This window comes from Ceratotherium simum, chromosome 8, assembly GCF_057802395.1.
Source record: "Ceratotherium simum simum isolate JZ-2026a chromosome 8, ASM5780239v1, whole genome shotgun sequence".
Lineage (NCBI taxonomy): Eukaryota > Metazoa > Chordata > Mammalia > Perissodactyla > Rhinocerotidae > Ceratotherium > Ceratotherium simum.
Genome location: NC_141907.1, coordinates 39,308,146 through 39,321,926, shown reverse-complemented (window position 1 = coordinate 39,321,926; position 13,781 = coordinate 39,308,146). Strand labels below are relative to the sequence as shown.

The following is a 13,781-nucleotide window of genomic DNA, read 5'->3' as shown; positions in this document are numbered from 1 at the left end:
TGATCTCAATAGAAATTACCTGTAACAAAATGATCATGGTCCAAAACATATAGAATCCTGCCAACACTGGTGATAGGACATGTCCATCAGGCTCAGGGATATTAAAAAAGAGTATGTTTTTGTATCTACTCAACCAGACTCCATGACCTTTCAAAAAACACACAGACATCAAAAGGATGATACATATATATTATGCAAATATAAAACCCTATTCCTAAAGAAAGAGGGATGAGAGTATTTATTTTGGTTGAACACCAACTGCTTCTGGAAACAAATTCAAATGCAAAAGGCTATATATTCTTCTCTCTCTGTCTCGCTCTCTTTAAGTCTCTTCCCAGGTCTTTTTAGTACTACGGCCACATGTAACTGGATATAATCAATATGAATACTTTTCAGGTCAGAGAATGAGAAAGAGACAGATGCGAGGAAAAAAATTATTGGCAAAGAAAACGTCCCTTACAGAATTCGAACGTTCATAAAATAAAATACTTTTAAATGAATATCTTGCTGAAAAGATGCTAGAGAAGAATCAAATTTTACCTACCCAATGCACCAGTTAAACACATTATAACCAACAGTAGGACACACCAGAGGACATCTGTATTTGCTCTTCTTTCTAATTTGCTGCGCTTATACCTTGGACCACTGTTATTCAGCATTGCTTTGGTTTCATGGCCTACACAGGTAGCACAATATGTCAGAAAACGTGCAAATTAAAGCCAGGTAGCAAATATCATATTTTAAAACCTCTTTTAAATTACAATGTAATAAAAAGTAGTTACATAATATATTTTGTTAATTTAATTTGCTTTTGTGATCCATTTAGAAAAACAGAGACCAATGATTTTTTTGAGACAAAGTTTCCTTTCCTTTTTTGTAGACTTTGCATTTTGAGTAAATGAAAAATGTTAACCTGTAGAAAAGCACAGAGGAGACAATGGTGAAAAATCAGAAGTGTAACCAACCTGCATAAACCACAATGCCCACAACGGCCTCTGTGTTTCTGATGGTGCATCCTCTAAGTAATAAATTTTCTTTACTGAGACCTACACGTTCTTTGTTGGAATGTTCTCTGTAAGAAAGACAGCATATGGATTCATTTTTAGAGAGCAAAACTGGGGATATAAAAATAAAAATCATGGTGGAAGTTAGGCAGTTCACAGGAAAGATTTTAAATCTTTGGGCCATTTGCTTTTTTTATTTCAGAGTTATCTGCTTTGCTAGGAAAAAGATGCAACAAGTTTCTAACTACCATTGTTTCTATTATTCATTGTCAGCTTCTAGTACTACAAAAACTCAAAAATATTCCAAATAAGGAACCTTCTTCTCTAATACAAACTGTATTTCGGGGTAACTTAACAGCTGATGAGGGAAAAGTTCTTGATAGAATTAGAAAATTACCATTTTCAACCTGGATGAAATCAAGGATCATTCTAGGCAATGATAATCAGTGGCTGCTAAAATCAGTAGGCGAAAGGCTGTTGGGGAACTTTATAATGAAAGGATAAGGCTGACAACACCAATCTTAACAGAACTACCAAGGGGACAAGGGGACATCACAGGCCTCCAGATGTTAGGGGATTGAAAGTGCACATCTCCATGGAAACCTAATCAAGCCTCTAAATGGCAAATCAACCTGGGGTCTGTGGCTTCAGGGGATCTGTGAAGTCTTTGAAATTGTATGCAATATTTCCTGCCTGTGTGTGTATGTATGCACATATATATATATATATATATATATATATATATATATATATATGTTTGTCATTCTCTAGGGAAAGAAACCATTTCTTTCATCAGATTCTGAAAGTGCCCCCTGACAGTTTACAGGAAATAAGAGGGCCAGAAAAACACATTAACCACCACCACCAGGATGCAGTCAGCCAAATCTAAAACGTAGTAAACTCTGCAGGCAAAGGGGCCTGGTTTATTCAACAAATGAATGGCATGGAGGCAAATGGAGAGGAGGAGGACTCAACATAGGAAGGATGCAATCAGGTCAATCTAGAATGTGGTAAATTCTACAAGCTAAATGACCCAATTTCTTGGGAGGGGATATTTAGAGATATGTCAACCAAATGCAATATGTAGACCTTGTTTTGATCCTGGTTAGAGTACATTGACTATAAAAAGTCTTTTTTAAGATAATTGGAGAAATCTGAACAAAGACTAGGTATACCTTAGATGATACCAAGAAATTGTTCCTAATTTAATTAGATGTGATAATTATGTTATGGCTATGGCTTTTTAAAAAGTCCTTTTCTGCTATATATTCATAGTGAGGTATTTACAGTGAAATGATGTGATATAGCGGTGGGGAAAGAACTGGGAGGATAACTGAAATAAAGGTGGCAAAATTACGAAACAGTTAAAACTGGGTGAAGGCCCATGAGTGTTCATTATACTTTTCTTTCTACTCTTGCATGTTTGAAATCTTCTATAATAAACAGTTTAAAAATGACCAAAGTAATTACTTGATTTAATTACTATTGTGGCAAAAATACAGAGCAAAATCATTGGGAAATTTTTTTAAATAAGCAAAAAGTAATATATTTCACATATTTTTAAAATGCCTCCTTAATTTCAGCATTAAAATTAGATTGTTTTCTAATCCCTGACTTCACAACATACCACAAAGCAAAGTAATCAAAACAGCACGGTACTGGTACAAAAACAGACACGCAGATCAATGGAACAGAATTGAAAGCCCAGAAATAAAACCACACATATACGGACAGTTAATTTTCAACAAAGGAGCTAAGAACATCTAATGGAGAAAGGAAAGTCTCTTCAATAAATGGTATTGGGAAAACTGGACAGCCACACGTAAAAGCATGAAAGTGGACCATCTGCTATAGCCATTCACAAAAATTAACCTCAAAATGGATCAAAGACCTGAAGGTGAGACCTGAAACTATAAAACTCATAGAAGAAAATATAGGCAACACACTATTTAACATTGGTCATAAAGGAATCTTTTCAGATGACATGCCTACCCAGACTAGGGAAACTAAAGAAAAAATAAGCAAGTGGGACTTTATCAGATTAAAGAGCTTCTACAAGACAAACGAAACCAGGATCAAAATGAATAGACAACCCACCATCTGGGAGAAAATATTTGCAAAACATATATCTGACAAGGGGTTAATCTCCATAATATATAAAGAACTCACACAACTGAACAACAAGAAAACAAAGAACCCGATCAAAAAACGAGCAGGGGAAATGAACAGACACTTCTCCAAAGAAGATATACAGATGGTCAACAGGCACATGAAAAGATGTTCAACATCACTAATCATCAGGGAAATGCAAATCAAAACAACACTAAGATTATCACCTCACGCCCGTTAGAATGGCTATAATCACCAAGACAAAAAACAACATATGTTGGAGAGGATGTGGAGAAACAGGAACCCTCATACACAGCTGGTGGGAATGCAAACTGGTGCAGCCTCTATGGAAAACAGTACGGAGATTCCTCAAGAATTAAAAATAGAAATACCCTATGATCCAGCTATCCCATTACTGGGAATCTATCCAACGAACCTGAAATCAACAATCCAAAGAGGCTTATGCACCCCTATGTTCATTGCAGCATTATTCACTATAGCCAAGAAGTGGAAGCAACCTAAGTGTCCCTCGACTGACGAGTGGATCAAGAAGATGTGGTATATATATACAATGGAATACTACTCAGCCATAAAAAAAGACAAAACCGTCCCATTTGCAACAATGGAGGGTATTATGTTAAGTGAACTAAGCCAGAAAGAGAAAGACAAACACTATATGATCTCACTCATATGTGGAACGTAAACCAACACATGGACAGAGAAAACTGTATTGTGGTTACCAGGGGCAATGAGGGTAGGGAGTGGGCACAAGGGGTGAAGGGAGACATATATATGGTGATGGACAAACAAAAATGTACAACCCAAAATTTCACAATGTTATAAACTATTAAAACATCAATAAAAAAATTAGATTGTTTTCTAAGCAATATACTTCAGTCTCTAAGTTGTTTCTTCTTTCTTACATATAGGAAAATTATTATTATATCTGCTATCCTTGCTACCTGGAATTCCAAGGAAAAAAATTAAAAACTCCTCAAAGAAAATTTCAAACCACAAAGGAGGAGGAAAATAGACAGATTTGTCATTTCACTCCAACAATTGGTAAAGCACTTTTTCCTAAGAGGTGTATGTTTACATTCTTTCATATACATGGGTTTATGTACAAAGAGAAAACCACAGAATCATAGTCAGAACCAGTGGTGTCCTTGGGTTTAATCTGATTCTACTTTCTGGTTTTACAGATGAAGGAATTAAGTCCTGACTTTACATTTCCATGTAGCATTCCCAGGCAAACACCACACAATCTTCACCAAAATAGCATTTGTTATCCCTAGAACTGTTATAGGAATGGATTTAACCTATAAAAACACCCTTTCCAAAGTTCTTTAGTAAGTATTAAGATTTCTTCCCCTGGGATCCTTGTTTCTCACCATTACATCACTCTAGGTTACCATCATTAGATCAAATCCCTGCTTCTCTCTTGATTGCACCTGCCCCAAATGCTAAACATGCCCTGCACTTGACGGGTCTATGATGTTTGGCACTTATGGCGTAGGACCTCTGGATTCCATATGAAGCACTGACTGTCCACATAGAGCGCTCATCCATTCAAGACCTATGTAACATCTACCACGTGCCCAGCACTCCCACCCAGATGCCGGGAATAGAAAAACAAACATACAGTCTTGGCTCCTGTGGTCTAAGAGGGGGTGACTGATATAGAAACACGTTAAGTGTAATAAAAACACTATAGATATTATGATAGCAATCTGATATTCAGCATACAATGTGGCCACAAATAGGGAGGAAGTCTGTTCCACCTAAGAGTAAGATCAGGGAAGGCATCATACAGAGAGTAAGCTTGAGCATCTCAATTTTTATTGATTTTAGAAAACAGGCCACAAAGCAAGAAAAGGATAAGGAGATAGTTTAGTGGATAAAAATAGTTCCACCGAAAATCACTATCTACATGGGTTCTCTGATCAAATGCTTTCCTGCAAACTGCTGAAGCCAGCTCTCAATACAGGCATTAACAGGGCAGACCCAGGGAAATCCAATCACCGAGTAAGATGGAATCTGACGGAGGGGAGACGAGGCAGAGAGCACCTTTTAGTTGTGGATTCCAAGAGGAAGGCCACTTCAGCGGTCAGACCATGTTAATCAGAAAGTAAGCAGCACATGTGGAAGTAGACATCAGAGGAGCCCATCACCAATGGAGGAACCACAGGGCAGATAAACATGGTGTCCAGGAATCCAGAGGCAAGTGCTAGTTCGGAGAGCCTGGAAGCCAGCAGGGCCTTAGGACTAGGTAAGGGCTCTGGAGCAAGACTCAGTACCCAGACAGCAAATGATGCTCAAAAATGTCTGTTAAGAAAGAATCATGTCCAAAGTGTACAAAGAGAGAGGCTGACAAAGGTAGATCAGGACTCCAGTCTCAGGAATTTGGTTAATTTCACACCAGAGTTAAAGGGTTTGAGGTAGCAGGAGATGGAGTCTCTGATACCAGACAAGCTGTCAGAATTGGGACACGGGGTCAGAATTAGTGTGGCAATAATGCTTTTATAAATTTTTTAAAAATCTACTAAATGAACGCTCTGTGTCAGATTCTGTGCACAGTCCTAAGCTTCAGACCACACAGCGCTAGCGTAGAGCTCCCTCCTGCTCTCTCCTGCCTACAAACAAGCTTCACCCCGCTAGAGGCAAGTCTGGGCTTGCCGGGGGAGCCAGCATTCCCAGTTGTGGGGAGAGGCAGGCTGTATAGGCTGGACCCTAAGACAGATCTGACCTCAGGTCAAAAAATAGCAACCCCTGAATCTGACATTTATAAGAGAAAATTTTATGAACAGTCAGCAGCTGGAGGAAATAATCCTGGAAAAGGACTCATCATAAGAAATGGTTTATGAGCATGTTTCTGATGGGAGAGTGGCATCTGCCTAATGACTCTTCACGAAGATCATCTAAAATTTAACCATGGAAAGATTTCTCTAATAGTAACCCCAACAACATGAAGATAAATATTTCATCTTAAGCAAAACACACAAGATCCTTCATGATGTGGCCTCCTTATGGTCTACTTTATTGCTCACCTACACTCCAGACATACTCCACAATGCACCGGGATCTCAGGCTCTAGGCCATTGCCTGTGTTGTTCTCTCAACCTGGAATGTCAGCCATTTATTGCACTTAGTTGTCTGCCTGGCATCTTCTTATTCTTGAAGATTTAATTCCAGCATTATCTCTTTACCTGGACCAAGCCTTTTCCCTCTTCCCATTGCATAGCTCCTATCCCTGCCCTACCACCTGTTGGTATCAGGCGCTACTTAAAGATGCTGCCACTATCTTCTATACTTCCTTCCATGATAACTCTTGCTTTTTCTAAAATTTTAAACAACTTTATTGAGGAATAACTAACAAGAATCAACTGCATATATTTAAAGTGTAAAATCTGATGTTTTGACATGTTTCCCCTATGAAACTGTCATCACAATCAGGACAGTGAACATATCCATCACCCCCAAATGTTTCCCCATGCCTTTTTGTAATCCATCCTTCCCACTCTCCCCATCCCAGGTACCCACTAATCTGCTTTCCACCACTATAAATTAGCTTTCATTTTCAAGAGATTATATAAATCAAATCATTTGGTATATATTCTCTTTTGCCTGGCTTCTTTCACTCAACATGATTATTTTGAGATGCATCCATGTTGCTGCACGTATCACTAGTGAATTCCTTTTTGCTGCTGAGCAGTATTGCGTTGTATGGATATACAATTTGTTTATCCATTCACCTGTCTATGGGCATTTGGGTTGTTTCAAGTGTTTGGTTATTACAAATAAAGCTGCTATGAACATTTGTATACAAGTCCTTGCATGGATATAAGCTTTCATTTCTCTTGGGTAAACACTTAGGAGTGCAATAGCTGGATCATATGGCAGGGGTACATTTAGTTTTTAAGAGAAGCTTCCAAACTGTTTTCCAAAGTGGTTATACCATTTTATATTCCCGTAAGCAGCATATGAGTGTTCCACTTCCTCTACATCCTCAACATTTGGTATAGTTGTCGCTCTTTGGTTTTATCTGGCATCTTTTCACAGTTATTTGTCATCCATGTATCTTCTTTGGTGAATTGTCTGTTCAAATTTTTTTGACCATTTTAAAAGTTGTATTGTTTGTTTTCTTATTACTGAGTTTTGAGATGTCTTTATATATTCTGAACACAAGTCCTGTATCAGAAACATGCATTGCAAATATTTTCTTCCAGTCTGTGATTTATCTTTTCATTCACTTAACAGAGTCATTTGAAGAGAAAAAGGTTTTAATTTTAATGAAGTTTCTGTATTTATTTTTTTGGCCTTTTATGGATTGTGCTTTTGGTATTGTATCTAAGAAATCTTTGCCTAACCCAAGTTATCAAAGATTTCCCCTATGTTTTCTTCTAGGAGTTTTATAATTTTAGGTTTACATTTAAGTAGAGGATCCATTTTTTTTTTTTTTTTGGTGAGGAAGATTCGCCCTGAGCTAACATATATATATTGCCAATCCTCCTCTTTTTGCTGAGGAAGATTGGCCCTGAGCTAACATTCATGCCCATCTTCCTCTACTTTATACGGAACACCACCACAGCATGGCTTGACAAGCGGTGCGTTGGTCTGCGCCCAGGATCCGATCCCATGAACCCCAGGCCACCAAAGCGGAGCACATGATCTTAACCACTACGCCACTGGGCTGGCCCCAGGATCCATTTTTAATTTTTTTAAATGGTGAGAGGATGGATTGAGGTTCATTTTTTGGAATATAGATATTCAATTGTCACAGTATCATTTATTGAAAAGACTAAGCTTTCCTCACTAAACTGCCTTTTTATCTTTTTCAAAAACCAGTTGTCCATAAATGTGTGGGTCAATTTCTGGACTCTATAATCTTTTCCATTGATTTATTGGTCTATTTTTATGCCAAAACAACACTGAATTGATTATTGTACCTTTATAAGTCTTGAAATCAGGTGGTGATAGCACTCCAACTCTGTTCTTCTTTTTCAAAGTTGTTTTAGTTAATATAGGCCCTTTATATCTCCAAATACATTTTTAGACTAAATTTGTCAATTTCTAAAAAAAAAAAAAAAATCTTGCTGGGATTTTGATTGGGATTACACAATCTATAGATCAATATGGAGGAAAAAATGACATCATTAACAATATTGAGTCTTTCAACTCCTGAACAACATATATCTCTCCATTTATTTAGGTCTTTAATTTCTCTCAGCGGTGTTCAGTGGTTTTCAGTGTCCAGGTCTTTCACATCTTTTGTCAGATTTGTCCTTAAGTATTTCATTTCTTCTATTGTAAGATGCTATTGTAAGTTTTATTTTTAAAAATTTCAATATCTGATTGCTCATTGCTAGTATGTAGAAATACAATTGATTTTTTGTATATTAATATTGTTTCCTACAACACTGCTAAGCTCACTTACTAATTCTAGTAGCTTTTTTGTAGATTTCATCAGATTTCTACAAAGAACATCACACCATCTATGAATAAAAGATAGTCTTACTTCTTTCTTTCTTATTTGATGGCTTTTATTTCCTTTTCTTGCCTGACTGTGCTAGCTAGACCCTCCAGTACAATCAAAGTGTGAGAGCAAATATTCATGTCTTGTTCTTGATCTTAGGAAAAAAATATTTAGTCTTTCACCATTAAGTATAATGCTAGCTATAAGTTCTTCATAAATCCCCTTTATCAGGTTGAGAAAGTTCCCTTCTATTTCCAGTTTGCAAGAACCAAAGTTAGATTTTGTCATATGTTTTTTCTACATCTATGTGATGATCACCGGGTTTTTCTTTTTTAATTTCTTAATTATGGTTTGTTAATATGGTGAATTACACTGTTTGATTTTTGAACGTTAAACCAACCCTGCATTTTTGGGATAGGTCCCACTAGGTCATAATGTATTATCCTTTTTATATATTGTTGGATTTGATTTGTTATAATTTTGTGTAGCATTTTTACATCTATGTTCATGAGGGATATTGATCTTTCCTTAAATGTCTTTATATGCCTTTGGTATCAGGGTAATGGTATCAGGATAATTCTGGTCTCAAAAAATGAGGTGGGAACTTTTCTCTAGAATTTTCTCACAGGATCACCACTACGAAGTAGATCTAATTGTCTCCTCTTAAAAATCAGGAAACTAAGGATAAAAAAGAGTAAATAACTTGGCTCAAGGCATAAAGCACTTGAGTGGCAGAATCCATGCCTGAAATCAGGTTAAGACTCCAAATTCTAGCTGCCCTTGCAAAAGGGATGCCACAAGAAGCCTCCAGAATGAACACTGCCATGGCTTCCCATGCTTTTTCTTAGACATGTTTCAAAATCATTGGCTAGCTTTTGCTAACCAGAATTGCCCACCTGCTACTCTAATTCTGAAGAAAGACAGTATCCTATCATGTCAAGCTGCCAGTTCTGTTCATACACCTCCTTCGAAACAACACATCTTGGGCTTAATATGGAGCTCGTGTAAAACATTCTTATGCTACTGAAAGAGATTCTAGGATTACTTTAAAAACAAAGTTACTTTGTTGCTGTCGTTTTTAAAAAATACATAGGTAAATATTTACCAAATTATTAAAATAAGCCAAATTTATAGGTGGCTAAACATATGGCCTTTAGTGATTTAACTTGAGTATACATACACAAAAACTCTATTGAGTTAAGTAAAATTGCAACTCATAATTCCACTCATGCCCACAAAGGTAAGTCACGTATAACTCACAGGAAGCCTCGGAATCTGTTGAGGTCATTGTTTGGACTTTCACATTCTATTCTACTGGAGAATTTCTCAGGATCAACTTCAGAGTCCTAAAAATATTTTTTTTAAAAAAAATCACAAAACAAGAATTCAAGTTTAAACCCTTGATATTTAAGTGTTTATCCTTTCACCAATTCTTAAGATAAAACTAAGGCATTCTTGCCACAAAATTTATATCAGAAATTGCCCAAATGAAGAAAAGTATGATGAGAATGTCTGAATCATATACTGGAATTCGTGTAGAACTCTGTAGAAGAGAGCATCTACTCATACAGTAAACACTATTATCTAGAAGAGGCTGAAAATACTTTTGTTGCTGTTCTTAACCATATAGTTAGTTTCTGAGATTAAATGTATATGTGAACGCTCTGAACACATGCATTTAATCCCAGCAAATTTTATTAAAAAATCAAAAAATAAGCTGGATATCAGTATCTTACAAAATTAGATAATTTTAGAATGCTTTATGAAACCAATGAGTATTTGCTGGGTGCCTATAAAAGCAAAGTGCCTTTATAGAACATACACATGGATTCTATAAGGCATGAACTTACTAAGCATAAGCCATATGAACCTTTATCTCATTTCCTTTTTTTAATTAGCTTTTTGGCTAGTAAGAGAAATGCTATTGATCTATATATCGCCTATATATTAAAATGTATATCATAACAAAGACATGGAAAATGTGAGTTATATGATCAATTATTAATTTTTGAGTTCCTTTGATGTGCTAGAATCTATATTATGCATTTTAAATACATTAACTAATTTCTTCTTTACAGCCCTATAAGGTGGGTACTATAATTAGGTCTAATTAACAGATAAAGAAAGAGACACACAAATAGGATCAGTAATTTGCTAAAGGTCTCACAACAAGAAGGTGTTTAAAAACAGGATTACAATCCAATTCATAGGATGCCAGAGCACTCACCCTTAACTGAACTCAAAGTGTGCTGATCAATCAACTGGCATCACCCTCAAAGTAGGTATCTAGCAGTGTGTAATAGAATTCCAAGTTGTAGAAGATTTTGCCAATGTCTTAGATACAGGAATGCTTACAAAGTGACAATGACAAGCTGAGAGACTTATCAATCAGAGGATCTAAATGAAATCCACAGATAGAAAGATGGGCCCAATGTGACATCAGGTGATGAAATTTACTAAAGATAAGAATCATTATGTGACTAAAACATTTTTTAGTTTACAAGTATGAGATGAAGGAAACCTGACCTAATAGTAGTTCAGTTAAAAAAAGACCATTAAATTTTAAAATACTTCATCTCAAGTGCTTCCAGACAACGGGAAGGGAAATTGATATTTAGGTATTACGCATGATGTTTTTACATATATTACTTCATTTGTGTCTCACAGCAATGCTATGAGGGAGACATCATCATTTCCATTTTAGATAAAGAAACTGAGGAATAAAGTGTTTAAGTGACTTGCCCCAAGTCACACAGTAATTAAATGGAAGAGCTGGAATTCACTCAAACTCATGTTAAAATAACTTTAAAGTTCTTGTTTCCCTCACCAAAGCACAGGGAAGGGTCTAGAAGAGGCATGAGAAGCTACAAGCCTCAAAAGGCCTGGGTATATAAGTAATTATAGATTGTAGGAACAATGACCAATTTATGTCTCTAGCTTCAACAAAACATAACAAAGAAAATCTAAGCTTAAGAAAGATAAATTAGGAGGTGATTATTTCTCTGGCAAAATAATTTTACAAACTGCAAAATAATTGTTAGTTTCCTTTAATTCAGTTCCAAAAAATATATGATTGCCAGACCGAAAAGTCTGACCTCCAAAATCATTATATCCTATTATCTATAAAACATAGCACACCTCCACCGATATCTGAAAATGGATTAAGCCTTCTGGAATTCTATTTTGTAATGGTAAAAATGAATTTAAAAATCTCTTTATCTGTATATGTGAAAATGAGCTCAGTCATCTTGTGAAAAAAACATTGTGCATAAGGAGCCAACAGAGATCACGTTATTTACCTGCTCTGCATATCCCCGAACCACCTGCCTCTGCTTTAAATTGCCCTCTCCGTCAAGACTGGAAGTCTCGATGTGACAGATTCCATCTGGATCAGTGGAAAAGAGTAAGACCATATCTGCAGGAGTGACCTCATTACAGGAGAGGCGGATAAAGTCCCCAACAGCAACATCTTTCCAGCATCGGTGGACATATTTTTTCTCTTTCCTAAAATTGAAAAAAAAAAGTTTAAAGAGAATATCAAACCAAAAACAGTTTTTTTTTTTTACAATAGCTTTTTTTTTTTTTTAAGTTTTAGTGTATAATTTAAAGCATGTTTAAAGTATTAGGGTGAGTTTTAATCCATTAAATGCTAAAAGGGAAGCCAGAGAATTGGTAAAACCTAAATTCCACAACTTGTTTCACCTAAAAATTGGTTACTAAGCTGCTAAAACATATTTTTCAGCTCTTTTCCTGTGAGATTTTAAACCATTAAGCTGTTTGAGTATAATTCTGGGATAAAATTAAAATTAACATTTGATGAGTTGATTCATATATGAAGCCATTCCTGCGTTCTGCCTGCAGTCAGGTACCAAGGATCTGGAAGTGCACAAGACACCTCGTCTGCTCTCAGAGAGCTTCTCAACTAGCAGATAGGATGGATAATTAAACACAAAAGAAATGAAATAAGATGTCCAGACACAACATTTAAAAAATCAATATACCACCATATTAACACCTCTAATTATCATTTAATAGAAATCCTGGTTAAATCAGTCCTAAGTCTGCTGCAGCTGATTCCTAGAAAAGAGAATGGAAAATTTTATCTCCTTTCAAAAGTATAGTTTTCCCACTCTATGTATTTAATTCTTTTTAAAGGAAAGGCACGTCATTTGAGGTTGATTTAAATATTTTGCTTTATGTTCAAGTTTTTGCCAAACTTCTCATACCTTTTTGCGTCAACAGCACGAATTATGTTCCATAAAGCATTTTCCTTAGAGTAGAATGAGGACATTTGTATCATAGAACATAGTATCAGCTAGTTAAGCAGCGTTTCACATACCACGCTGCCAACAAATGTTAGGAATTTCTGTCTCATTTCCCTATCGCCTCCAAAATATCCATAAAGAACTAGTATTTGTCATAAAAATACATTCATTTTAAAAGCAAAGATTTATTTTCTATTACATATATGAGGCTAAATATTTCAATTCCTTGTCAACAAAGCCTAATAGACAGTTATATTCTAAGTTATGTGACCTATATATTAAAAATTAATGTATCAGATTAAATAGAAATGCCACCTTAGGCCAATACTTATATATAACTTCTGCTATACAGAATTATATCTACCTGAGAAGTATATTTTCAGGACGTATTCTTCCAAAATACCTAATGCTCCAGGTTGAATCCAACTAAAGAAAATCCTTGGTTACCTAAAGAGTTTGTTAGTTCGTAGAAAAAGGTAAATCAATGGTTTATTTTGTCTTTGCCAATCTTTCCCTAGCATTTGTGCACACTGGTTCACTCTTCCACGGAGGGAAGTAACAGAGAGAAGATCAAAAAGGTAGTCAGGGGCCATATTTTGAAGGTTCAGTCCTACTGCAGTACCTAGGAGTAGGGATTTCATTCCACAGGAAATGAGGAGTCACTAAAGGTTCATAAGAAGAAGGATGTGATCCTATTTCTATTTGCTAACTCCTGTAACAGAGTAATGGATGGACTTTTGGGTGGCAGACTAGTTAGGAGTGGGAATGGCCAAGAAACTAAAGGAAAGTTATTGAAATAATTCGGGGGAGGGATGAAGACAGTCAGAATGAAGGCAGTAGTGACAGGGATGGATAAAGGAGATTAAATCAAGACATATTTGGGTACTAGAGACAACCAAGTTTTACGACTTCCTACATGTAAAGGAGTTA

At 36.0% G+C, this 13,781-nt stretch overlaps 1 protein-coding gene across 2 annotated transcripts in view; it reads right to left on the bottom strand.

Moving 5' to 3' along the window:
* The window catches only part of ATP10D (ATPase phospholipid transporting 10D (putative)), a 108,739-nt gene that overhangs the window by 54,593 nt on the left and 40,365 nt on the right, over positions 1 to 13,781 (bottom strand). For both annotated transcript variants that reach the window (XM_014787106.2, XM_087434266.1), the window contains exons 4-8: positions 11,886 to 12,090; positions 9,847 to 9,932; positions 966 to 1,072; positions 545 to 676; positions 20 to 147 (exon numbers count right to left, since the gene is read on the bottom strand). In XM_014787106.2, coding sequence (XP_014642592.2) covers positions 20 to 147; positions 545 to 676; positions 966 to 1,072; positions 9,847 to 9,932; positions 11,886 to 12,090 — 658 coding nt within the window. The remainder of the gene's footprint in view (positions 1 to 19; positions 148 to 544; positions 677 to 965; positions 1,073 to 9,846; positions 9,933 to 11,885; positions 12,091 to 13,781) is intronic.